This window comes from Mesoplodon bidens (genome assembly GCF_964165515.1).
Source record: "Mesoplodon bidens genome assembly, chromosome: 18".
NCBI lineage: Eukaryota > Metazoa > Chordata > Mammalia > Artiodactyla > Ziphiidae > Mesoplodon > Mesoplodon bidens.
In genome coordinates, this window is record NC_138175.1 from 19863511 (window position 1) to 19890079 (window position 26569).

General features: G+C 46.6%; 1 protein-coding gene across 1 annotated transcript; it reads left to right on the forward strand.

The window, feature by feature from the left end:
- Positions 1-210: 210 nt before the first annotated feature.
- Positions 211-25984, forward strand: KCTD19 (potassium channel tetramerization domain containing 19; the record flags this gene model as incomplete). The annotated part of the gene is made up of 14 exons (XM_081216861.1): positions 211-498; positions 12501-12651; positions 13453-13644; positions 14879-15010; positions 16870-17080; positions 18999-19159; positions 20429-20532; positions 21006-21148; positions 21343-21426; positions 21698-21812; positions 22206-22833; positions 24841-25032; positions 25210-25364; positions 25694-25984. The coding sequence occupies exons 1-14, from the start codon at positions 214-216 to the stop codon at positions 25982-25984; spliced, it is 2844 nt and encodes a 947-aa protein (XP_081072987.1). The 5' UTR covers positions 211-213.
- Between the last annotated feature and the right edge of the window lie 585 nt (positions 25985-26569).

The window sequence follows — 26569 nt, forward strand, 5'->3', positions numbered from 1 at the left end:
AATACAGTTGATTTTTTATATTGATCTGTACCCTTCAACCTTCTTGAACTCATTTCTAATAATTTAATAGTGAATTCCTCAGGATTTTCTTTATGCAAGATCACATAATCTACAAATAGAAATAATTTTACTTCTTCCTTTCCAATATGGATGCTCTTTATTTCCTTTTATTGCATAGATCTCTTTTCATTTTCCCTTTAGGAGGAGCCTGGTATGCCTCATGAGTCAGCAGAGGATTTGTTTCATTTCAACGTCGGGGGTTGGCATTTCTCAGTTCCCAGAAGCAAACTCGCTCAGTTCCCAGACTCCCTGTTATGGAAGGAGGCTTCAGCGTTGACCTCTTCGGAAAGCCAGAGGCTGTTCATTGACAGAGATGGTTCCACATTCAGGCATGTGCACTATTACCTCTACACCTCCAAACTCTCCTTCTCCAGTTGTGCAGAACTGAACTTGCTCTACGAGCAAGCACTGTGTTTGCAGCTGATGCCTTTGCTGCAGGTAAGATGCTCTTGTCTTCCAGGAGTGGTGATAAGTAACATAGGTCTTACGTCACTAAAATGTTGTGTCCTTTTATATATTCGTTGCTGAGATGATCCTCTTAATGAGGAAGTGTGATGAGTGAGATAAGGTAATAAACTGTACACTAGAAACGCATGTTCTGAATAAAGGATTTCATCCTGACTCTGCCTTATCTATGCCAGCAGCCACCACAGACCCAGGATAGGACTTTCCACGGCCTGAAAGGGTGTTCTTGACTCTTGGAAATCCTAGCTTAAGCTTCTTCTTTCTTTTGTGGTTGAATTTTAAGAGGTGGAAACACTAGAAATTGTAGGATTTGCTACATACACTGTGTCTGAGATTTAAAATCTAAAAGATTTGTCAAGAACATTACTTCTTGGGACTTCCCTGGTGGCCCAGTGGTTAAGAATCCTCCTGCCAATGCAGGGGACATGGGTTCGATCCCTTTTCCGGGAAGATCCCACATGCTGCAGAGCAACTAAGCCCATGCGCCACAACTACGGAGCCTGCGCTCTAGAGCCCGAGAGCCACAACTACTGAGCCCACGTGCCACAACTACTGAGCCCATGTGCCACAACTACTGAAGCCCATGCACCTAGAGCCCGTGCTTCAGAACAAGAGAAGCCACCACAATGAGAAGCCCACTTGCCACAACTAGAGAAAGCCCATGCGCAGCAATGAAGACCCAATGCAGCCAAAAATTAATTAATTAATTAATTAAAAATAAATAAATAAAAGGACATCACTTCTCACTGTGCCTGTTAGGTACACAATGTTCACTTACAGCAAAGTAAAACGTCCTCCAAACTGCAGAATCTTTCATTTGTCTTCACTTCTCTGTTTTCCAAGACTTCTTTTCTCGGTGTAAGAGCTTTAAATACCTTTACTTTTAAACCATCATAGTATCACTGAAGAACATTACCTTCTTTCCTAATTTTTCTCCAGACTACAGAAATCATTTCTGTGGTTTATCTTAATTAGTTTATTCTTAGTTTTTGAACAATGATATTTTTTTAACCTGGAAGAACTAAATATTATGACTGGGAAGGACCATTGGCCATGCTCCATGTTAATCCTACTGTCTGGACAAGGTGTTGTTTATTCTGTCTTTATGAGCACTGACTGACAAGCCACAGTGCAGCTCAGTGCACTATGAACTATGCCTCTCCAACACCTCAAAGAAGAGAACTGAGGTAGACTATGCATATCTGGGTCATATGGGAATGAGAACATTTCATAATGCATGTTTTTATGGACACTGTTTACGAAATCAGTGTTTTCTCTTAAAAGGTATTATACATTTGGAAATCAAAATCCTTAACATACTCCAGTGCAAGTTGTTGTATATTCTTTTCTTTTTATTTTTTTTTAAAGTTACCCACCCGAAATAAAAATTTTTTCAACTATCCCAGGAACTGAGTACTAGAATTGCTTACAATTGGCTTCCAAATCACTTAAACAGCCTGGAATGTCAAGATGCCTGCTGATTTTTTTTTTTTTTTGGCGGCGGAGGGGGTTGCACCACGCGGCTTGTTCCCCAACTAGGGATCAAACCTGGGCCCCTGGCAGTGGAAACGCGGAGTCCTTACCACTGGACTGCCAGGGAATTCCCAAGATTGCTAATGATTCTATACCAAAGCACCATTTTGTAGGGAAAACGAGGGAGTCACTTGCAGAAAATCAAAGAGATCAAGGCAATTTTTTGAAGAACCATTTTAAAGAGCACAAGCCTATTATACAGTTTATCAGCCCTTTAATTCCTTTGATGTCCTTACTTCCCAAATTGAAACAAAATATATTTGGGAAGCAACTTCTAAATGGGAGGTAACAACTCAGAAGCCAATGAATTGGTCCAATTCCAAAGTCCCAAGTTGTGTGAGCAGTAGTATTTGAGGAATCATATGGATCTGCCTCCCTAAAACAGACCAAAAAACAAGTGCTTATGTTTTGGAAATGGTGCTCTAAATAAACATTTAGGCCGGCCCAGCTGAAGTAGTATTTATTCATTGAAGCAGGGTGTAAATATAGCTGGAGAATCAACAGCAATCTCAAGCAAATCAACAGCCTCACTCGTTTCCATCACTTTCCCCACTCCTAAGGCCTGTCCACATACTCAGGTTCTTGCCTAAATGTACAAACATTTTGCTTGGAGAAAATGGAGTTTGCCAGTTCTAGTCTAAAGACCCTTCTCAGGCAGCCCACCTTAATGCATTCAGCCAGTATTTATTGAAAGCACTGTGGTTACCAGGCATTATTCCTATGGGCTTTAAGGAAAACATAGGATGATCCAATAAAAATATAATATAAACCACATATGTGAGCCACGTGTGTAATTTAAATTTTTCTAGTAGCCACATTAAAAAAAACCAAGTGAAATTAATTTTAATAATATATTTTATTTAACCCAGTATATTTAAATACTGTCATTTCAATATGTAATCAATATTTTAAAATTAATATATTTTACATTCTTTTTATGTACTAAGTCTTCAAAATCTGATGTGTATTTTACACTTAAAGCACATCTCAGATTCAGACTATCACATTTCAAGTACTCAATAGCCATATATGGCTAATGGCTATCATATTGGACAGCACATATCTAAATTGTTCTAACCTGTTAGTGCTGCTCACTGTAGAGTCCTTCAGATTTAGCCCCTAGCAATAAAAATGGGACTTTGCCTCCCACTAACTAAAGTTCCCATGCATGCAACAGGAGGCATATCCTACACAGGATTATCTATAATATAGTAAACTTTGTTGGAAAGCCATATAGGAGCCAACAAGTAGAATGAGATGGGAAGCTTCTGGAGGACAGGTGCCTGAGCTCACAATGCTGCTCTGCTCTCTACCCTTCCTCATCCCCTCACATCCCTACCCTTTATCTCTCCCGTCCACCTGCCCACCCCACCTCCCCCTGGCCTGTAGCTTTGGTCTTCAAAGGGCACGCTCAATACCTATTATTGTCTTGATTCTAAGTGTAACATTTATTGTGTATTGAGCACCAATCACAGGCCAAGCACTGGAGATACAGGAATAAACCATACAGTCGTACAAGGTCAGATAGAGGTGTGTGCTATGAAGAATAGAGCAGTGTTTCCTGTGTAATAGTGAAGGAGGATGGCATTTCTGTATTCTAGAACTTCTTGGGGTTTCAGAATGTGTTTGTATGATTTTCTTTTTGTATGTATAGTTTTTATTCTATCAGTCACTGCCCTCATAGTACTGGACTTTAGTTGAAAGAATAAAGCATTTACATCTAATCTGCTTGTTTTGTAATGTACTGATGTGTAGTATGTGGTAAGGAGATAGCAAGTGACTGAGGCCAGCTACTCCTTTAGAAAGAGTGGTCAGGGCTGGCCTCATTGACAAGGCAACATTTGAGCAGAAGACCGAATGAAAAAGGGACAAGTCATGCAGATGTCTGGGAAAGAGCTTTGAGGCATAAGGAATGACAAACACAAATGCCCTGAGGTTAAACGAGTGACTTGGAAGAGGCAGACTCAGCAGCCATTGTCAGGTGCAATGAGAAGTAAGGAGATTCTGGGACTTCCCTGGCAGTCTAGTGGTTAAGACTCTGCGCTTCCAGTGCAGGGGGTGTGGGTTCAATCCCTGGCTGGGGAACTAAGATTCCACATGCCATTCGGTGTGGGAAAAAAAAAAAGTAGGGAGACGCCAAAAACAGATGAGGTCAGAGGAGACTATGGACCAGATCTTGCAGAGTCTCACAGGTGACACTGAAGACACAGGATCTATTCTAAATGTTATAGGTACCTTTCGGAGATGTTTAAAGAAAGAAGTAAAATTATCAAATTTAACATTTTAAAAGATCATTAGACCTTGGGTTAAGCAGTGTTTTCTCAGGTACAACATCAAAAGCACAAGCAACAAAAGAAAAAATAGATGAATTTTGAATTTCATCAAAATTTTAAAATTTTGTGCTTCAAAGGACACCATCAAGAAAGTAAAAAGACCACACACAGAATGGAACAAAATATTTGCAAATCACATATCTGATAAGGGACATGTATCCAGAATATGTAAAGAACACTTACAACTAAACAACAAAAAGACAATCAAATTTAAAAATTAGCAAAGGATTTGAGTAGACATTTCTCCAAAGAAGATATACAAATGGGCAATAAGCACATGAAAAATGCTCAATATCATTAGCCATCAAAGAAATACAAATCAAAACCATGATGAGTTACCACTTCACATCCACTAGAATGCCTCTCATCAAAAAGACAGTAACAGGTGTTGGCAAAGATATGGAGCAACTGGAACCCTCATACACTGCTGATAGGAATGTAAATTTGTGCAACCTCTTTGGAAAAGAGTCTGGCAGTTCCTCAAAAATTTAAACATATCATTATGACCCAGCGGTTCCACTCCCACGTATATACCCAAGAGAAATTAAAACCTACAGGATATCCACACAAATACTTGTAGACAAATGTTCATAGCAGCATTATTCATAATAGCCAAAAAGTGGAAACAACCTGTATGTTCATCAGCTGATAAACAGACAAACAAAATGATATGTCCATACAATGGATTATTATTTGTCAATAAAAAGGAATGAAGTACTGATACACGTAACAACAAAGATGAGCTTTGAAATGTTATGCTAAGTGAAAGAAGTCAGACACAAAAGACCATATACTGTATGATTACATTTATATAAAATGTGCAGAATACACAAAGTTAATAGGGACAGAAAGTAGATTAGTGGTTTCCTAAGGCCAAGGTATGGGGTGAGAAGGATAGGGTGAGCAAAAATAGGCAGTGGACTGTAAATGGGTACAGGATTTCTTTTTATGATGTTAAAATAGATTGTGGTGGTGGTTGCACAACTCTGTAAACATACTTAAAATCATTGAATTGTATAAGTGAGTAAATTTGATCATTTATATATAATATAAAATTTATTCACATTAGATATAATATGAAATATATTTCAATAGAGCTATAAAAACATCATTAACTTCTGGCTTGACATTAGACCTGGGGTCAGCAAACTATTTACATCCCATGGAACAAATCCAGCCTACTACCTTTTTTGTACAACCTGTGAGCTAAGAATTGCTTTTACAGTTTTAGATGGTTGAAAAAAATTAAAAGAAAAATATTTTGTGGCACATAAAAATTATATGAAATTCAAATTTCAGTGTTCATTAACAAACTTTTATTGGAACACGCCAAGCTTATTTGTTTATATATGGCCTATAGCTGTTCTCAAGCTACAATACAGAGTTGAATAGTTGCAACAGGGACTATATTCTCAAAGCCTAAAATATTTACTATCTGGCCTTTTACAGAAAAAATTTGGTTGACCCCTGGCCTAGACTCTACTGGGGCAAGGGAGGAGCAGGAAGACAAGTTAGGAGGCTCCTGAAGCATTCAAATGAAAGATAGTGATGGTTTGGCCTAAGGTGGTAATGGTAGATTTAGAAGTGTTCAAATTCTGGATATGTCTTGATGACAGAACTGATAGGATTTGCTGATGAATTGGAGGTAGAGTGAGAGAGAATGGATAACTCCTCTGTTTGTATCCTGGGCAATCAGGTGAAAGATGTATTCTGAGGTGCAGGCTCAGAGGGAAAAATCAGGAGTTCGGATTTGAATGTATTAAGTTTGAGAGGCAAGAAAATGGTGCTTGTTAAACATCCAAGTGGTGATGGGGAGGAGGCAGCCAGATGTATAGATGTGGAATTCATGGAAGCAGTCAGGTCTAGAGACATAAATTTGGAGTCATCAAAGTTGGTATGTAAATCCATGAGCCTGGATGCTTAGGAATGTCATATCTTGTTCACAGGGGAGATATAAACTAGTCATTACAGGTCTGTACACTAATGTCACAGTGCTTCCTAGGACCTTCTGTGTAATTTGGGGAGTCCCCTTTGTGTAAATGTAAGCTGCTCCAAGCCTCTCATATGCTATCAGCTTGGTTGGGCGTCATAGCTGCTACTGCAGAGTGTGAAATTTTTCTTCAGGGTAACTCACAAGGGTTCAAGGTTCATGGCAGACTGTTGATTCCCTTTCACTTGCCCCCTTGAAGTCCACTGAGGACTTAGTACGTTGACAGTATATGCTGCTTGCGTTTCCTTTTTCATTGCCTTCTGAGGACTTCTAAGTTTGGAAACTTAAATCGTTCCACCTGTGAATGTTCGGCTACCAGCAAGCAACCCCAAAACGCCTGCATTCCTTGTGCTCAAGGGAGCCAGAGAGTTTTTATGTTGATCACACAAATGATGCTTTTAAGAAAACAGACCACTGACGAGTCTCACATTTCCTATTACTCATGATGTGAAGACAGATTACCACTGTGATCTTGTAAAGGAAGATTATGTAAACAGCAGATATTTATCCCAACAGTGTAGCTCATCTGTGGATATGGGTAAGTGGATAGCTCAAGTGTAAATGCCTTGACATGGCATCAGGGCTCCTCACAGGACAGCCCATCTGCTTGTCCTGACTCATATCCCAACACATAGACATACCTACATGCATGCATGGGTACATATGCATGCACATATGCGCACACACACACACACCCCTCAGTGTTCAGGCATGTCACTGAGCACCCTAAATGCTTTCTCTCCATACCTTTTCACTTGCTGTTCCCTCTTTCTAGAATGCTTCCCCTTCAAGATTTAGCCTAAATGAGGCCCACTGGAAGACTAGCCTCACATTTCCAGGTAGAGTTTTGCCTCTCTGCTCTCAGATCAGTGCTAATTCTGTTGAGACCATGTATTCATATGTCTTTCTCCCTCACTAGCTTGTATTCTTTTCATGTTCACATTCCCAGCATCTCTCACAGTACTGGGCCTGTAACAGGTGTTTAATAAATATCTGCTGAGAGAACATTGAATGATATACCCAAGATGACCTGTGAAGGCTGAATCTACTTCAGGGTGAGGGGGCTGGAGCTGGCAGTGGAGGGGCAGGTTTGAGCCGCTGATAGGTGTGTCTTATTTGTCTTGTTTGGCTGATAGCAGCTGTTCTGAATATCCTTTTGTTCTACCGGCCTTGCTTCCTTTGAGCTTCCAGTGGTGCTGGCCCTCCTTGTCTTTACAAAGCAGTTGGAGATTTGCAGTCTCCCCCAAGCTCTCTTACCTTCACATTCCTTCCAACAGCCCACATCAGAGCATAAAGCATCGCTGAGCACTGCTGCTGCTTTGGAAATCCTCCGTTAAGTCCCAAGGCTCTGCCAGTAGGGCGTTTGTCAGCCATCTTTTGGCAACCACACACACACACACACACACACACACACACATACTCGCCCCTGTGCCATCAGTCTTATGTTGCCTCTGATTGACATATTTTTTCACTATTATCTAGGCCAAAAGCAACATCAGTTATCCTTGTGCTAGCAAGTAGCCATTTGAATTCAGGTCTGTATTTCCCTAAAGAAATCCTCCCTCTAATAACTTTCTGGGTCATAATATATGAAGAGTAAAAGTACTAGAAGTAATATTCAGGCAGAAAAAAAGGGAATTGAAGTCCACAGAAGACCAGCCCCACGTTCTGTGGCAACTTCAGTCAGCAAAGCCAAAGGACAGGTGGAAGCATGGGCTCTCTGAAGTGCTCTTCACTCATTCATTCATTCATTCATTCATTCATTCCACAAAAATATATTGAGATCCCACAGACACTATTGTGGGTGCTGCAAATACAGCAGAGAACAAAACAGGCAGGGTTCTCATGGTCTTGGAGATTATATCTATTAGGGGAGACTGGCAGGCAGTAAATAAATAAGTAGGTGTTATTGAGACCAACAAAGCATGTTGAAGGGGTTCAGGGATGCTTCCCATGGATTTTAACAGCACCCAAATGGCTTCCCATGAGAAGAAGGCCTTGTATTTCTAGAAGTCAGAGCAAGGATTGGCTGAGAAAGTTTAGAAAAAAACCTAGTTGAAGCTCCTGGGCCTAATGCTTCCAGCATGTCTTGAGTGGCAGGAATTGCGATCTTTGTAGATTTACTTGTTTGTGTGGTTTTTTTTTTCCTTTTCAAGATTTTTCACACACACCTTTTTGGGGGGAAAATGGTACTGCTTACACTTTACATTAGTGGAAGTAGCAGGAAATGGAGATTTCATTTCTATAGATTAGATCATTCTTCCCTCAATTAGCACATCTCTCAAGCTAGTTGGACTCTCATTACTGACCCACCCCAAAGGACACACCTAGGTACCAAAGAGCACCTCCAAATAGTGCATCCAAATCCATCCTCAAACAGGTTGTTCTCCCAGGTAGGGATTTCCCTCCCCCAACATGTCGCCTCCCTAGTGGCTGATTTAGAGTTGTTCAAGGACACCATTGTTTCTTCCACTGAGAATCTCGGGATTTGAATCTGCAGATAAAGTAAATGGCAGGTTCAGGTTCCTGTGATTCGGTTAGCTTAGGATAGGCTTGGAATGATATGCTGTCTCTTGCAAGCTCTCCCTAGTTTCACTTCCTTTTCATGCTACTTCACCCAATGTCTTTCAATCCATTACCAATCAGACCCAAGCTGAGCCCTTTCTTCCTGTCATCCTGTCTCCATCTCCTCCTTCATCCCTGTCCTTCACCCCATTAGATCTTCCCTCTGGACTCCAGCTCCCAAGTTGGAATTGCTGCCTCCACTGTCCTCTGAACTCTCTGGTCTCTGCCCATTGTAATCCTGTACTGGCTTTTCCTATGGTTTTGGATTCCCACCATCTTTCTCAGTTTTTATGAGTGCAGTCTGCTTCTCTGCCAGCTCCTTTTGGCTCCCCCATGTCTCATTTTGCTTTTCATGCCAGAGGACTCAGCCCTCCAGCCCTCCATTTTTATGCATTCTTTCATTCAACACAGCGGTTCTGAGCACTTACTACATACTAGGCTCTAGACTAGAAGCTGGGGATGCATCAATCCAGTCCTTTTTCCAGGAGCCTCGGTAGAGGGGGACGGACAGGCCTGAAACCAAGCCAGAGGCTGAGATAGAAAAGTTTGCAGGGGCCTGTGGGAACAGAGGGGGAGGATGAACCACTCTGGCTGGGGGAGGCTCCAGGCTCTTCAGGCAGGGAAGGGAGGAGAGAGGTATTCTGGGAAGAGGGAACAGCATACATAAAGTTGAGGAGATATCACTGAACATTGTGTGTCTTTGGAGTTTTATGCAGTTAATGTCACAGATGATGGGGTGGAGACAGAAAGAATGGTGGCAGATGAAGCTGGAAAGGTAGTTTGAGATTTGACCACTAAAAGGAAGGAAATTAATATTTCCTTTAATCCTTACAACATCTTCCAGATTTTACTGTCTCCACTTTGCATGTGAGGAGCCTGAGGCTTGCAGAGGTTAAGTGACAAATGGGAGGCAGCTGGTTAAGAAAAGTGGTTAAGAGCACAGGCTCTGGCGTCCTGAGTTCCAGTCCTAGCATCTCCACTTACTTGGGGCACTGAGTACTCTTTCTCTTCCTGGATCTTGTTTCCTATTTGCTAAAAGAGAGTGATAGTACTAGAGCCTACTTTGTGAGCGGGGGGACATTAGCAGGATTCAGTTTAAAAGTGCCTGAGCAGTAAATGTTAGCTCTTAAGTGACAGAGTCAAGATTGAAACCCCAGTCTGTCTGAGTTCAAGGCCCTTGTATTGCTCGTGTATACCCTGCTCCTGGTCCTTGATTGTGAAGGGGCTTACGTGCACTGCTAAGAAGAATTTGGACTTGATCCCATAGATAATGGGGAGCACTAAAGATTTTTAGGATGGGGAGTGGTTTGGACTCATTTTCCTGTTTGAAAGATCATTGAGTGGAGAGGGCCTGGGGACAAGGAGACCAGGACTGGGGGAAGGGAGAGGAGAGAAGGGGTGGTGCCAAAAGCAGAAGATGGAGTCCTAGGAATTGCTGGCTGACTGGGTGGAGATGGTGTGAATATCATTCAAATCACAGTCCCTGCTTTGAATCCTTCAATGGCTTCTCTTAACCAGGGGATAGACTCCTTATCCCAGCTGACAGAGCTCTTTACTCTCTGGCTCTTGTTTACTGCTCTAAATTCACCTCACACACTCCCTCAACCTCCATACACCTTAAACAAAGCCATATTCAAGGCAGAGAAGCAGGTGGCTGAGCATATATCCTTACCTACTGTCCCCCCGACCCTGTCCTGTCCCTTCTGTGCACAATCACCATTTTCCTTTCTTTGCCTCACAGCACAAATACTGCCAGGCTATTATCCCTCACCTTAACTCAATAATCCTGCCCACCCACTGATACAGAATCTGTTCTGGCCTCTCATTTTTATTCCTCTTTGGCACCTCATTTTTATTCCTCTTTGCCCAAGACCAACTATTACCTCATACGGAGATCAACCTCTCACTGATTTCCCTCCTGAGAACGGCTACAGTTTGACATAGAAGCTAAAGTCGTGTGCAGTCATGAGCAAAGAGGGACAAGAAAGCTTGGGTCCCCTTCTAATGCTGTTGAAAGAAATCCCAGAGTCCCTGGAGGTCCTGAAACTTCATAACTGATGCTGCCTCTTATCTCAGTGTATGTAAACTGTTGGATCCAGGCACAGTATCTGACTGTGGCCCTGGTGTTGTACAAGTATTTGTCAAATGAATGAATGACAGACTCACTTCTGCTGTTTCATGCATGCACTGTTCTCCTCCATTGTCAGTGCCTCCAGGAAAGCACTCCCCATGACCCTGCCATTGTCCAGTCCTTCCACAAATCCATCAGCCACCCAAAGTGGGGAAGATTACCCGCTCCGGTCCTCTCCTTTTACAGACCTTAAGCAGTTATGAGGGTGCAGTTTATAGCCATGGCCACCAGAGGGCTTTTCTCAAAGCTCAGGATTCCCTTGAGCAGCTTCACAAGAGCTTCACCAGTGTAGGTAAGCAGGTTCTTTTATTAGTTTCATACTGCATCTGAGGTGTTCCGTCCATTCTGAGGCTCTTAGATAAAGAACTGGTCATGTGGTGCCTTTAGAGGACTACTTTTCCAGCTATTTCCAGAAATTTCTTGGGAAAATACTATTTTCTTCTAAGGAAGGGACAGAAAAAATGGGCTTGATGTTATGGTAATCTGCGCCCTGTGCAGGACTTTTTAGGGAGGGTAGCTCCCTGAATGTGGGTAGCATGAAGACTCTACCCTGGGGTGCAGCCCATCCTAGCTGGGGTGCTCCATTCCAGCCTCAGCCCACCCCTGGTCACCTGCTCCTTCAAGTGGAGAAGCTGGACTTGGAAGACTGCTTGGGCAACTCACAGATCCTTTGACTGAAACTGTCTCATCAGCAAAGTGGGAATGCAAACACCACATCTATCTCACAGAGCTGTGTCAGGGTAAAGGAGCAAATGTAGGTAAAAGTGCTTTGAAAAGTGTGATGCTCAGTGCCACCTCCATTTCCCCATTTAAATAAATCACATTCCAGGATTAGGATGAGCACAAACAATAAGCAGATCACAATTAGAACAGGTCAAAAGGGTTTCTGAACTCCTGAGGAGAAATGATAGCAGAAAATCTCAAGTTTGTGTTTTTTTTTTTGCGGTACGCGGGCCTCTCACTGCTGTGGCCTCTCCCGTTGCGGAGCACAGGCTCCAGGCGCGAAGGCTCAGCGGCCATGGCTCACGGGCCCAGCCGCTCCGCAGCATGTGGGATCTTCCCGGACCGGGGCACGAACCCGTGTTCCCTGCATCGACAGGCGGATTCCCAACCACTGCGCCACCAGGTTTTTAATTATTAAATATAAATTACTCTTAAGATTGCATAAGATAAATTTCTATCAATCAACATAAAATTATAATCCAGAAAAAATTATTTCAAAATCAGAAAAGAAATAGTCATTGATATTTTGAATATCAGCATATCATCTTATAGACATACACTTTTACATTTTTGTGAGTGACTATTTCAAAACACTTTACCAAAGTAAGTCACAAACTATTTTTCCTGGTATTTTACCCTAGAATTCGTAGATAGTTACTTGGTTAAAATTTTCAAAGCAATAATCTTCTTTATCTCACAGACTCTAGATAAGCTGAAGGAAGGGAAACACCATCTACGTGTGAGGCCTGCAGACATACCTGTTGCTGAGAGAGCATCTCTGAACTACTGGCAAACATGGAAGTGTATCAGCAAACCCTCAGAATTTCCTATAAAAAGCCCAGCCTTCACAGGTATAACCACAGGCTGACCTTTTCTGAAGCCCAGACCAGCTTCTCTTCTCACTCTAACAGAAGTGGCTTCAATCCAGAGAGTGCCCTGATTTCTGAATTAGTTCTGGATGATTTCTCTACCTTCCTGTCATCTCCTTTGAGCTGTACCTGCCACATGCCCTCTCCATGACTTCTTACTCACTGAAACTAAACATCCTTCTCCATGTTCATCCCCCTGCATGCTGGTTTCACTTGGGCAAGGCTGGGCTGCATTCCACCCTGTCCTATTGGTCAGGGCACTCCACCATACTTTCAAGTCACCTCTAACCACCACACAAGGAATGTCTCCAAATGATCACTGTCTGGTGGGCGCCTTGCAGCATAGATCGACCTACCTGGGACGCCAGAATAGCCATTCATAATTATTGATGGGTTTTGAGCTTTCGGGAGAGTCAAAAGGATCTATTTTATCTGTAGGTCATCTATTTTATCTGTGGTTTGTTTGATCAATTAAAAAGAAACAAATAGGTAACCAGTATGAATTTAATGACTGAGTATATAAGCCAGTGGGACTTTCACGTCCCACTGCCCTTCACTGCAGAAAAACTAGATTTCCATGCCCTGCTCCCCACCACACTTCTGCCAAGCCTAGGGTTACATCTGAAGAGAGTGAGTGAGAAGAAGGAGGTATCTGGCAGGGACTGTCTCTGGGGTGATCTCTTCAGCTTCCCCTGGGGCCCCTGGGTCAGTGAGAGCCCTGCCCACTTCTGAGAGCCCTGGCCTCTGGGAGGTGGTGACGCCCCTCTGCATGTTCTCCTCCAGGCCTACATGATAAGGCACCTTTGGGACTTATGGATACACCACTGTTAGACACAGAAGAGGAAGTGCACTACTGCTTCCTGCCCCTAGACCTAGTGGCCAAGTATCCAAGCCTGGTAACTGAAGACAATCTGCTGTGGCTGGCTAAGACCGTGGCCCTCATTGAGTGCGAGTGCAGCGAGTTCCGCTTCATTGGTGATTGCTCTATCCGGGAAGTTGGGGGAGGGGGAGGGGAGGGGGGGTGGGGGGTGGCGGCAGGCTGATAGGACCCATCCACCCCTCCTAACCCCACACCCCTTGGAGGCTCAGCTTGGGGCTTAGGGCCTCAGGAGCTTCCCTGGGCAGAACTGGTGGAAGCATGACAGAGCCTTCCTGGAAGCAAATGGATTCCCAGCATTAGACTCCCACTAGCCTCAGGGCTATTTTATTCCCTGTTCATTTTGGAACGGCCTGGGTGTAAAGGGGCACTGGAAACTAGCTGCAGTGGTGTCACGGGCCACAAGAGTTGGTGTAAAGGGCAAGACCCTGAGCTGGACTCCAAACTACTTCTCTCTCTGCCTTTATGTATCCAACTGGGCTCTAGACCTCAGTTCCTCTCACCATAAAATGAGGGAATAGGGTTGTTTCAAAGGATGGTCCCTTCCTCCTCTCACTTCCACTAAACTCAGGATAAAAGGGTGGATGGTGAAAGGTTCCTCAGAATCATTGTAGAATTGTCCACCTGAGCTAGTGGCCTAAGGAGGGATGAGTTCTTCAAGCCTGGACAGAAGAGAGCCTCCCTCCTCCACCAGGACAGGCTCTGGTGGGGTGTGAACTGAACTGATTCCAAGATGCTGCTGCTGCCTATATGAATAGGGCAGGAAACACCCAAATTGTACTGGGGACCAAATGCCTGGAACCCCAGCCTTTCATAGTCACAGTCACCTGGGAAGTTGTCTATAATGTGCTTCTGAATCTCCAAGTTGATTCACACAGGACAGTAGCATTGGCTCCATCTCTGCCTCCCACACTGCAGTCCAGGCAGGGACAAACTGCAAGAGCCACCTGCCAGCCCAGGCTCGGCCAGGCCCTTCCTCTCTAAGCAGCAAGACAACTCCCTCTTTTGGAATGACCTGCTCTTGGGTCAAGACTCACAGGGTAAGTCTCAGGGCCAGTGTGTGCTCACCAGGAAGGCCTGGCTTGGGAGCCCCAGGCCAGGCCATGGGAAGCCACACCCACGGACTTAGACACAGGAAAACAAAGTAATTTGGGGTTTTTGACCTTGAAAACCACAGACTGAAAGCTAATCTAACCAGGTATGTTTAGAAATTGTTTTGGAATAAGGAGCACCTAGGATAAGTTGTAGCACCAAAAACCTGCCAAAACCTGGACCTACAATTAGATCAGAAATAACCTTGTTAACCCATTTTGTTTCCCTTTGTTTTTCAAGTGAATTTTCTCCGCTCACAGAAGATTTTACTACCAGATAATTTCTCCAACATAGATGTGTTAGAAGCAGAAGTGGAAATTCTGGAAATCCCTGAGCTCAGTGAAGCTGTGAGGTTGTACCGAATGAACACGGGTATGTCACCAGGGGAACCTTGCCCTCCCCTTGACATCCTGGGGCAGTCTGGGCTTTAGCCAGAAAAGCCAAAAACAAACATCTTCCCTCCCGCAACCACTCTGGGCTTTGCGTGGTGGTAAGAGAAGTGGGTGTTTTGGCTGACTTAGAATCTGAGAAGAGAAATTTCAGTCTGAAACCCAGTGTGCCCTCTGTCTGCTCAGTCTTGCCACTGACCTGTAGGTAGTTCAGCCCAGCCTGGGTGGGGAAACCAGGCCAGAGTGTCGAGGGGAGGGAAGTTGGGCCTGAGGCCCGGCTTCCCAAGGTCAGGGGAGGTCTGCCCTCCTTGTGGATGTGTCAAGCAACTGGGAACTTGTAACTAACCCCTACCTGCCACTCCCATCCTTCCTCTTCCAGGCATAGCTGGAGGGCGTGGGAAATTCCCCATAGGACTTCAGTTATCCCACACACACCCCAGTTCCTTTGTCCCCCCTACTTCAAATCCCTGGCTGCTGTGCCTGTTTCTGCCTGCTCCTGACACTTTCTGACCCTGGTCCAGTCCTTCAAGTTCCCGGCCCAACCTCATTCCAATTTGCTCCTCATATTTTTTATTTGCCTTTAACCATCCCATTTCCCAAATCCTGCATGTCTATGGAAGCTACTGTGCATGTTGCAGGAGCTAGCTACCTTAGTGTGGCCTCAGCTGGCATTCTGAGAATATATAGAACTGTCTTGCACATGTGAAGTTTGGCTTGTGTGTCACCAGATACTTATTCCATGGGAATCAGACTTTCCCTACTTTTAGGCCAGCTCTCCCAGACTCCTCCCTGGGCAAGTGGAGTCCTATCCTATTTGGGGATAGTGGCATCCTGCTGCAGGTCTCAGGAGCCTGTCTTGGGATCTTACAACCCACTTCAAAGGGTGTAAGTTCAAACCTCTCCCCCAAAGACTTCTGTTCCTTCAGAGAGCATGGATCAGAGAGATGAATAGAGCGGTGCATGCTGCACAAGAGCTGTGTGAAGTTGGAAGGGAAGCATGCCTGTGGACAGGCTCTGTAAGCCATAAAGCAGCCCCCAAACACAAAGCATGTTTTCTGTCTTTTTATAAAGCACCATAAGTAAGGGAAACAGCTCTCGTAGCCTTGGAGGTAGAGGCGCTCTCAAATCTCACCTCTGCCCCACCTAGCTTTGCTATCTGGGGCAAGGTTCTCAACTGGCCTCTCAGGACAGTTTCCTCATCTGTGATAAGAGGAGAGTACTACCCCTCTTGTAGGGTTGGAGATGACCCATGAAAATCACCTGGCAGCTTGCCACTGGCCCACTGTTGCCACTGGAACAGGGTCCTGTAGACGGTGCATTGTGCCCACTGCAGGAGAACAAGGTTTCACCCATGAGCCCGTAATACAAATATCCAACCTGAAAGTAACACTACACAGTGTGTCCTCGGGGAAAATTCTGCCCAAGAGTGATAGGGACTGTGAATCCGGGAAGCCTGTAATGCACATTAGGTTCTATGCTATGGTTGTCATTCTTTACCCATGGATAATTAGAGCAGAGCTTGGAACTAAGGGAAATTCCTGCAGAGGCTGGGGCCAGATGGCTGTTATTCTGAAACTCAAATGTTAATGATACAGCTAATTAATCTACCCCCCCATACCCACCCCGCCTCTCAACAAATAGTTTTGACCTCTAAACCTGACTGAATATAAGAAAAACTATACTGATTTCGAGCAGATCCAGATTTGGCTGTGCAAGGAAATAAGCTCCCTCAAAGTCTCTTTAGTTACTGATTTAAGGCAGCAGTAGGAAGCAAGACCCAAAGCTTCCAATATAGTTATGACCATGAGGGATCTAGGAGGCACCCCTTTCTCTCTGGCACAGGTGGCTGTTCCCGGACCTCCTGTCCTCCTCCAAGCCCTGGGACGGGGGGCCGTGCAGCAGGCCTAGAGTCTGTGAAGCCACTGTACATGATGGCCCTGGGTCTGCTTGTCAAGTACCCAGACTCCGCACTGGGACAGCTCCGCATCGAGAGCACTCTGGATGGAAGTAGACTGTACATCACTGGGAACGGGGTCCTCTTCCAGCACGTTAAGTAAGGCCCTCCTCAGAGCACAGCTTGGTCCCACTCAGGCTGAGCTTTACCTTTCTCGAGGAACCAACCTGGGGCCCTGCCCATGAGCCAGAGATAGTGTCCTTGGGGACAAACTGATCATTTTAGCCACTCCTACTACCCACACCAGCACCACCAAATTTGGGCCTCAAAGGAGAGGCCTGGTGCCAAGGTATAAGGTTCCCAAGGTTCAAAGGTCTCACACTGTCATATTTCCATCCTCTGTAATCCATTTCTCTGGTTCTAGCCCTATGCTAGGTCTGAGGTGACCAGGCTAATCACAACAGTTAGGGTGCTGGATAGTCCCCCTCCTTCAAAGGCCCTCCCCACAACCCTTGGGAGGCTCACTGACACACAGAAAGTCAGAGCCAGGGGTGAGCCCCCCCCAAGAAGCAAGGCAAGGCAGGCTTCCTGGAGGAGGTGATACCTGGCCTCTGCCTTGCAGGATGAGCTCAGACTGTTCCCATTAGTGCAGGGGCATGGATTCTAATCCTGTTTTTTAAATTAATTTAATTAATTCGTTTATTTATTTATTTATTTATTTATGGCTGCGCTGGGTCTTCACTGCTGTGCGCGGGCTTTCTCTAGTTGTGGTGAGAGGGGGCTACTCTTCGTTGCAGTACATGGGCTTCTCATTGTGGTGGCTTCTCTTGTTGTGGAGCACCTGCTCTACGCACGCGGGCTTCAGTAGTCGTGGTGCACGAGCTCCAGTAGTCGTGGCTCGCAGGCTCTAGAGCACAGGCTCAGTAGTTGTGATGCATGGGCTTTGTTGCTCCGCGACATGTGGGATCTTCCCGGACCAGAGCTCGAACCCGTGTCCCTTGCATTGGCAGGTGGAATGTGGATTCTTAACCACTGCACCACCAGGGAAGCCCCTAATCCTGTTTTTTTTTCTTTTTTTTAGATATTTGCCATGTATTTCTTCTTAGGTCTTTTTTCTTTTTAATTAATTACTTTATTTTTATATATTTTTTTATTTTTGGCTGTGTTGGGTCTTCGTTTCTGTGCGAGGGCTTTTTCTAGTTGCGGCAAGCAGGGGCCACTCTTCATCGCAGTGCGCGGGCCTCTCACTATCGCGGCCTTTCTTGTTGCGGAGCACAGGCTCCAGACGCACAGGCTCAGTAGTTGTGGCTCATGGGCCTAGTTGCTCCGCGGCATGTGAGATCTTCCCAGACCAGGGCTCGAACCTGTGTCCCCTGCATTGGCAGGCAGATTCTCAACGACTGCGCCACCAGGGAAGCCCCCTAATCCTGTTTTATTTCAGAAAGGTAAACAGGTTCAGAGTAGAGCAACTCTCTTAGGCTCACAAAATACACTGGTACCAACACTAAAGATAGAAGTGGGTTTTCCTGAGCACCTGGGGAGAGGGTCAGCCAATACCAAATACTGTCTTACCCCAGAACTGTCATTTGTGGCCCACACCATCCATCTCTCCCGGAGATGTCCCACCCCTGATGTCACAGGGCACAGAGGGCAAAGACAAGTGCCTTTGGAGGTGGGGGGTTTCCTGGGCATACAAGGTATCAGTAATCTCCCAAACCGTGACAGGCTGCCACATAGTGACTGAAATGTCTTGGGCAGATATTTATGGGGGCAAAAATGGAGTGACTGGGCCCTGGCCTGGATTCTGGAACGTGAGACAGGGCTTGGGGGCTTGCAATTAGTCAATTTAGAGGGCTTTGCTGAAATAGGTCAAGCTCAGCTCCAAAAGGGTGAGCCTCTGTGTCCAAGTATACCCCCCTATGAGACATCACCAGAAACTAGTTAAGGAAATGATGTTAGTGGCCACAGGCTTGAGTTAGTGTAAAGGCAAGACATTCTAGACATGGAAGGTTGACAGGCTGGACTCCCTTGGGGTGCAGTGCTGAGGCTCTCTGTGACAGGCCTTTCCTCTGGGCAGGAACTGGCTGGGGACTTGCTGGCTGCCCCTGACTGAGACCATTTCTGAGGTGTACGAGCTCTGTGCCTTCCTGGACAAGAGGGACATCACCTATGAGCCAATGAAAGTGGCTCTGAAGACTCATCTGGAGCCGAGGACTCTGGCACCCATGGATGTGCTCAGTAAATAAAGAAGCTTCTCAGTTTGAATTCAACATCAGAGGAGGGTCTAGGGGATCACAGAGGAAAGATAAGGCTGGCTAGAACCAGGAACTGTAGATGGAACAGAAAAGGAAAGCTAGACTAACATCTGTGGGTTTCGCCTAAAAGGAAACTTTCATGTTAGGTGACCCCTCCCCACCCCAAGCCCACAGGTAGCCTCAAGTAGTCCAGGCTGAGCAGTGCAGACTGACCCAGCTGGGGGGCCACATGGGACCCCAAGGGCATGCCTGCTCTGGCTCTGGGAGCCGATGCTATGCCCATTTGGTCCTCGCAGCCATCCAGGGAAGAATGATCCCTGGGTCCATTTAACAAAAGAAGCAGAGGCTCAGGGAGGTAACTTGCTTATATTACTAGATCGTGGTCAAGCTGGCATTTAAATCTGAGTCTAAAGTCAATGGTGTTTCACCAGCTGCCTATAACTGTTTCCTAACAAAAAGTGTTTTAGATCAATGTGTGCTGTATTACTATCATTCAGCAACATTCAGTACTTATTTGAGCACCTACCATATACCAGGACAGTAGATAACACTAGAGGTACAGAAGAGAGCAAAACAGACCCAGTTTCTATCTTCATGAGGTTCACAATCTAATTATATACCTCTTGGTTATATCATCTATTTATATACCCTTCATTCATTACAAAGCTCATTAGAAACTGGTTCTTAATACAGAACAAAGCCTAAATCTAGTCACCCCAGGAAACGGGTCATGAGTTCATCTTCCCAGAATAAAGCCCCGAGGCTTGGTCTCTGTAGAAGTGACAGTGATTTGATGAGAGGCTGGCTGGCTCTATGATATTTGCCAAACCATAAGCACAAACATACAGAGGGACTCCTAGCTCCAGTCTGAGTGGCCATGTGGAAAATTACACACCCAGCCAGAAACCAGAAGCAGTTAGCAAGGTACATCAGCCAAGCTTTCTTGGGAGAGGTGGGCCAGGGGAAGAACAGCAGTGCCCTTGGGGTTGGTGGCCCTCCCCCAACGCAGAGTCACCAGCTGACCCTCCAAGCTGCTGTTCTAAACCCACTGACACCCAGGAAACCATATGGTGTGCCACAGGGAAGGCCTGAGGAGCAGAAAATGTTGATGTCAAGGACTTCTGCTGCTTCTCAGACTAGGCAACAGAATATGACCGATGAAGATACTGTGTCTTAACATGTAATGGACAAAATGCCCTACCTAATTTCCCTTCTGGCCACATGATGTGTTCCCTCTCATTGGTTTCCTTAGATGAGGAGTGGACGGCAGAAATCACTGTGTATTCCCCTCAAGAGATCGTCAAAGTTTATGTTGGAAGCCACTGGTATGCAACCACCTTGCAGACCCTGCTGAAGGTACTGCTGGCCTGAGGCTGCCCTCCTCTCCTTTTGGCTTCTGCGGCTGAGAAGAACCTGTCACCTGACCCGTACACAGCCTTCAGCACCTGATTAAAACAAGGACCTTCCCTCTGCTCCATGGCCCAAAGTGCTTTTATTGTATGAGCAGCATTCTGGGAAGGCTTTTAGGAGTTTGGGTAGGGATGAGGCCAGTTTGAGGGGCCTGGACTGAGCAGGACATAGGGTGAGGTTCCAGATGCCTCAAGAGAGTGTTCTAGGAGCCAGCAAAACTTGAAGCAGAGATGGTGTGCTTCTCCCTAGATGCTCTCCTCCTCATTATGGCTCCTTGTGGCCAACAAGATAGGGAGATGGAAATCCCAAAGCCTCTGCTCTAGAATGGTTAGGAAAATGAAGAGAAGGCTGACCTGCCCCTTAATAAGGACATAGCCCTTTAACAGACTAACAAGAGTCTGGTGTCCAACCCTTTGCAGTATCCAGAACTGCTGTCCAACCCTCAGAGAGTCTACTGGATCACATATGGACAGACCCTGCTGATCCACGGGGATGGCCAAATGTTTCGACACATTCTCAACTTCCTGAGACTTGGAAAACTACTTTTACCATCTGAATTTAAGTGAGTGAAGGAAGGAAATCATATAATGAAACCCCATCCCTCTTCAAGATGGAAATTTGAGTTTGTAGCCTTCAGGGAGATTATATTATTTCCAACATGTGAACTGCTGTTCAAGGCAGCAGCTCTGGAGGCTTATAACCCCATCCACACTCCCACCCCAGATGCCCAGTGCGACATCTCCTTGTCATTTGCAGGGAATGGCCCCTCCTCTGCCAGGAGGTGGAGGAATACCACATCCCATCCCTCTCAGAAGCCCTTATCCAATGTAAGGCATACAAGTAAGGAAACTGCTCCTGACACCATGTTCTAAAGTTTGAACCTTTATATTCCTCTTGGGAATCCTGTCCTAAGTCTCACCTCCCAGTAGGACCTGTTCTACTTAGAGTTAAGGGGGTGGAGCAGGCCCAGGATTGGGCAGGGACCTAAGCAAAACCCTTTAAAGCCCCTTCTCCCCTGCTGTCTAGAGTAAACTCCCAGCCAAAGGGCAGACCTGGTCGATGGACTAGTGGAAGCTTCTTCTTACTAACCAAACCCTCTTGGAGTCTGCAGGTCATGGATCCAGGAGAAAGAATCTGGAAATGAAGAAGTTTTTCCCATCAGAAGGCTGCATGTGGTGACAGAAGGGCCAGGGTCACTGGTGGAGTTCAGTAGAGATGCCAAAGAAGTAAGTCCCAGCATTCTTTGGTTTGGTGTTGTCCTGAAAGAGCACCAGCACAGGGCTCAGGGGGCAGACCGCTACTGAGGGCTATGGCAAAATGAAAGAGCCGGGCCTACATGGCTCCTGGCACAGTGACTGGTTTCTGAACCTGGAGGGAGACACAAGGAAATGGCTGCCTGTGGCCTGGGATGCTGATATGTCCCTTTGGCGTGTGAAAGGACCCTGGGCTGGTGCCACCTCCACTCAGACTGAGCAAATCTCAAATGTAAGACCCATGTGGGGTATGGGATTGTTCTGGGTAAGCAAGTGAAGTCTTAGAGACCCAGCTTATGAGATCTTGGGTAAGGCTTTGACGTGGAAGCACAAAATGCCCAGAGCTGCTGTGCCTTCCCTCTCCAGACCACAGCTTGCATGCCTATGGAGTTCCAAGACTGCAATGACAGGACTCCACAGAACAAGGCCAAGGGGACCCTGGCCAGGTCCAGCCAGATAGAGGAGGCTGAGCAGTACTTCCGGACAATCCAGGTGTCCCTATGCCGAGGTGCCAAGAGGGCGGGTAATCCCAGCACATACTCACACTGTCCTGGCCTATGTGCCAACCCTAGACACTGGGGGGCCCACCCTGAGAGTCCTCCCAAGAAGAAGTGCACCACAGTCAACCTCACACAGAAATCTGAAAGCAAAGACCCTCCTGTCACCCCCATGCAAAAACTCATCTCCCTGGTAAGGGAATGGGACATGGTCAATTGCAAACAATGGGAATTCCAGCCACTGCCAGGCCCCCGGAGCAGCTCCTTGGAGGAAGCCACCCTGCAGCTCCCCTCAGGAAGTGAGGCTGTTTCCCAGCCCAGCACCTCAGCTTCCTGGAAAGGCCATTACACAGCCTCAGAGAAGGACCCAGGCCCACAGGCAGGGGCTGGAGCTGGAACCAAAGACAAGGGGCCAGAGCCAACCTTTAAGCCATACTTCCCCATGAAAAGAGCTGTCACCTTGAAGGACTGGGGCAAGCAGAGGCCAAAGGAGAGAGGTGAGTCCTGTCCCATCTTTGACCTAATTCTCATTTACAACAGAGAAGGCAAACCTTGGCCAAGACCACAGAGCGAGTCAGTGATTAAGGGGGACTAGAGCTCTGCACTCACTGATGCCAAGCAGAAGACCCAGAAATGACAGGCACACTGGCATGACTTGGGGGCTTGAGAAACTACCTGAGGCATATGGGAGGAAGTGCCTATGAAGTAACAGGAGCACAGAGAAGGGTTGGGGGCTGAGGAGTCAGCAGGGGAAAGAAGGAGAAGCCCTGGGTGCTTGAGGAAACACAAGTCATGCGTCTAGCAGCTGGAGACCAGGCTTCACATGAAGTGATAAAGAGATAAGGCTGAAGACATAAGGAAATCAGGACAGGTCTTGTGGGCCAGGTTCAGGACCTAGCAGTTTGTTCTAATCCTAAGGGGAGTGGACAGCCACTGAAGCATTCTAAACAACGAAGCAAGCAGTCAGGTGTGCATTTAGAAAGTTTGTTCCAGGGCAGAGGAAATGCAGCAGCAGGAGGCTACATGTTAGAAATGCCAAGATCATTCTAGATGAAACAAGTTAGGCAGTTGGAAGAAGCAGGAAAGTATCAGGCCAAGGAGGGGGCAGGTTTCTAGTTTGGGTGATTGCAAGGGGGTGGATGGTTACTGAGATAGGAAGGACAAGAGAAGGAGTAGGACTTGGGGAAGAGGACACATTGCATGTGAGGTACTGATGGACATGCAAGGGGAGAAGTCCAGAAGACAGGAGGGTATGTGGGGACCAGGCTGAACAGACAGGTGTGTGTGTGGTGGGGAAGTGTGGAGCAGCCCAGGGAAGTGAGCTGAGAACTGCTGTGATGGACTGTTTCCTCTGCTCCTTCAAGGTCCTTCCTACAGTATTCTGTCATTTTCCCTCTTAGTGGCTCGGGCCCTGCTTGGAGGGGTCTTCTTGGGCCCCACCTGTGAGCCCCAAGTTGGTTTCTCAAGCATATTCTTTTTAAAAAAAATTAATTTGTTTTATTTTTGGCTGTGCTGGTCTTCGTTGCTGCACATGGGCTTTCTCTAGTTGCGGCAAGCAGGGGCTACTCTTAATTGCAGTGCGCAGGCTTTCTCATTGTGGTGGCTTCTCTTGTCGTGGAGCATGGGCTCTAGGCCTGTGGGCTTCAGGAGTTGCAGCACGCGGGCACAGTAGTTGTGGCTTGAGGGCTCTAGAGCACAAGCTCAGTAGTTGTGGCGCATGGGCTTAGCTGCTCCGCGGCACGTGGGATATTCCCAGAACAGGGATCGAACCCATGTCCCCTGCATGCGCAGGCGGATTCTTTTTTTTTTAAATAAATTTATTTATTTTTTATTTATTTATTTTTGGCTGCGTTGGGCCTTCGTTGCTGTGCACGGGCTTTCTCTAGTTGTAGCGAGCGGGGGCTACTCTTCGTTGCAGTGCGTGGGCTTCTCATTGCGGTGGCTTCTGTTGTTGCAGAGCACAGGCTCTAGGCACGTGGGCTTCAGTAGTTGTGGCTCGAGGGCTCTAGAGTGCAGGAGCAGTAGGTGTGGCACGTGGGCTTAGTTGCTCTGTGGCACGTGGGATCTTCCTGGAGCAGGGATCAAACCTGTGTCCCCTGCATTGGCAGGCAGATTCTTAACCACTGTGCCACCAGGTAAGTCCCTCAAGCATATTCTTCAGAATGGACATGCATCAGCAACTCCCCACAAAAGCTCCTCTCATAATTTTACAAAGATTTCCAGTCCCTCGCTGGGTTGTCATCAGCTCTACTACCAGTCCTAGTTCAACAGAGGATTTGGAAAGTTCCTTGGAGTTCTGAAATTCAGGATTTGGCTTGCAGTGAGTGATTCAAGGGCAATGGAGAGAGGAGAGCCAGAACATGCCCCTGCCAGCCCAGGGTACCACTTCTGAGAAGCTGGAGGCAAAGGCTTGTGACTGACTGTACTGGTCTGTTGCCAGAGGTCTCCTCCCTGCTTGGGCTCTGAGGTGGCTTAAGGAGAGCCCTCTCCCCATGTTTTCACAGCAAGTCCTGCCCCTGAGCAGTCTCTGCCTGAGGCCAGTGAGGTGGACAGCACAGGGGTCATCCTCAAAGTGACCCACCCCCCCGTGGTGGGTAGTGATGGCTCCTGCATGTTCTTTGAGGACAGCATCATCTATACCACACAGATGGACAACCTCAGGGACATGCCACCCACAGCCAGCCCCCAGCCCCGAGGTAAGGCTCTGGAGCCATGCCTGGCCCTGCACTTCCTCACAGAGATGCCTGAGCCCCCACCCAGGGTACTTCAGGGATACAGTCTCCCTTGGAAGCCCTACACCTCTCCCTTACTCCGGGCTGGCTCTAAGGCTCTAGCCGTGGCAGATGTGGCCACATCCACTCTCTCCTCCACAGAGGTGACTTTCCTGAGTTTCTCTCTGTCCTGGGAAGAGATGTTTTACGCGCAGAAATGTCACTGCTTCCTGACTGACATCATTCTGGATTCCATCAGGCAAAAGGACCCCAAAGCCATCACAGCCAAGGTGGTCTCCCTGGCCAACCGGCTGTGGGTACGTGTGATAAGCCTCAGGCCCTGTTCCTTCTCCACTGTCCCCTTGCCTCCACAGTAAGTAGGCAAGGCAAGAGGAAGCAGGCCAAGATATGGGGTCAGGGGAATAAAGGAAAGAGGTCAGGGGCAGAAGGGCAGGGGCAGGGACAGGGCAGCAGCATCTGGGCCAAGCCTTGGCCAAGAGGCAGTTTGAAATGATAGTATCCTCTGAACTCCGTGGCCCCTGCAGAGGCCCAGGGAAGCCCCTGCTCTGCATCCCTCTCTGAGGGGCTGGGAGCACATGTGTGTCACACTGCTGCCCCCAGCCCTGACTGTGGCCTCTTCTGGCAGACCCTGAACATCAGCCCCAAGCAGTTTGTGGTGGACTTGCTGGCCATCACTGGCTTCAAGGATGACCAGTACACCCAGGAACATCTGTACAGCTGGGTGGAGGTGAGGGCCACCTGCACCCCACTGGGAATGGCGACCCTCCAGATGCCTCAGATGGACACTGTCTTGCTGCACGAGGGCCAGTCCAGTGCTGCCCAGAAGGCAAGACAGGCAACTAGACCTCTAGTCTCTGGTCCCAGGGAAGGAGGAACAATGGATGAAATTAACCTGTCTAGAGTGGTCAAAAAGTAGTCTTCAGGCCACTGGTTTTTGTAGTTTTCCTCCCATGTTAGCAGTTTAGCCTCCATCACTAACAACCCTGACTACACTCAGGGAGGCACATCATATGAGCTCAAGGTTTTGGGGTGCTGAAATCAGAGAAACTACTGGGAGTCAGATAGATGTTTTCAATGACTGATACCAACTTCACCTACTCAGCCATGATGTCAATACTTTTGTACATTCCTTTTACACTTAAGCTGCTTTAAAGCAGTTTTTACAAAGAAAAGGAAAATGTTCAATAAGGGGAAAGGAATGACTCAGGTTTTTTGATTCCTTAAAATAATTTTAGGATTCACATTTTAACATTGTAGGTGAAAAAGATTTAGCTAATTTTTCATTAATCTGGCATTTCTGTAATCAAGTACATTACTATAACACCTTTCACTATAAACACAAAAGTGCCAAGTTACTATCCTCTGCCTCCTCTATTGAGTGGAAAGTGAAGTCACCATCTACGACTAGAAAGTGGAAAACCAGTGGCAGGAAACATGCACTTTTGGCCCTCTATTCATCCTGTTGTGTTCCCTGGTAGCCACTCTAAACCACAGGTCTGGG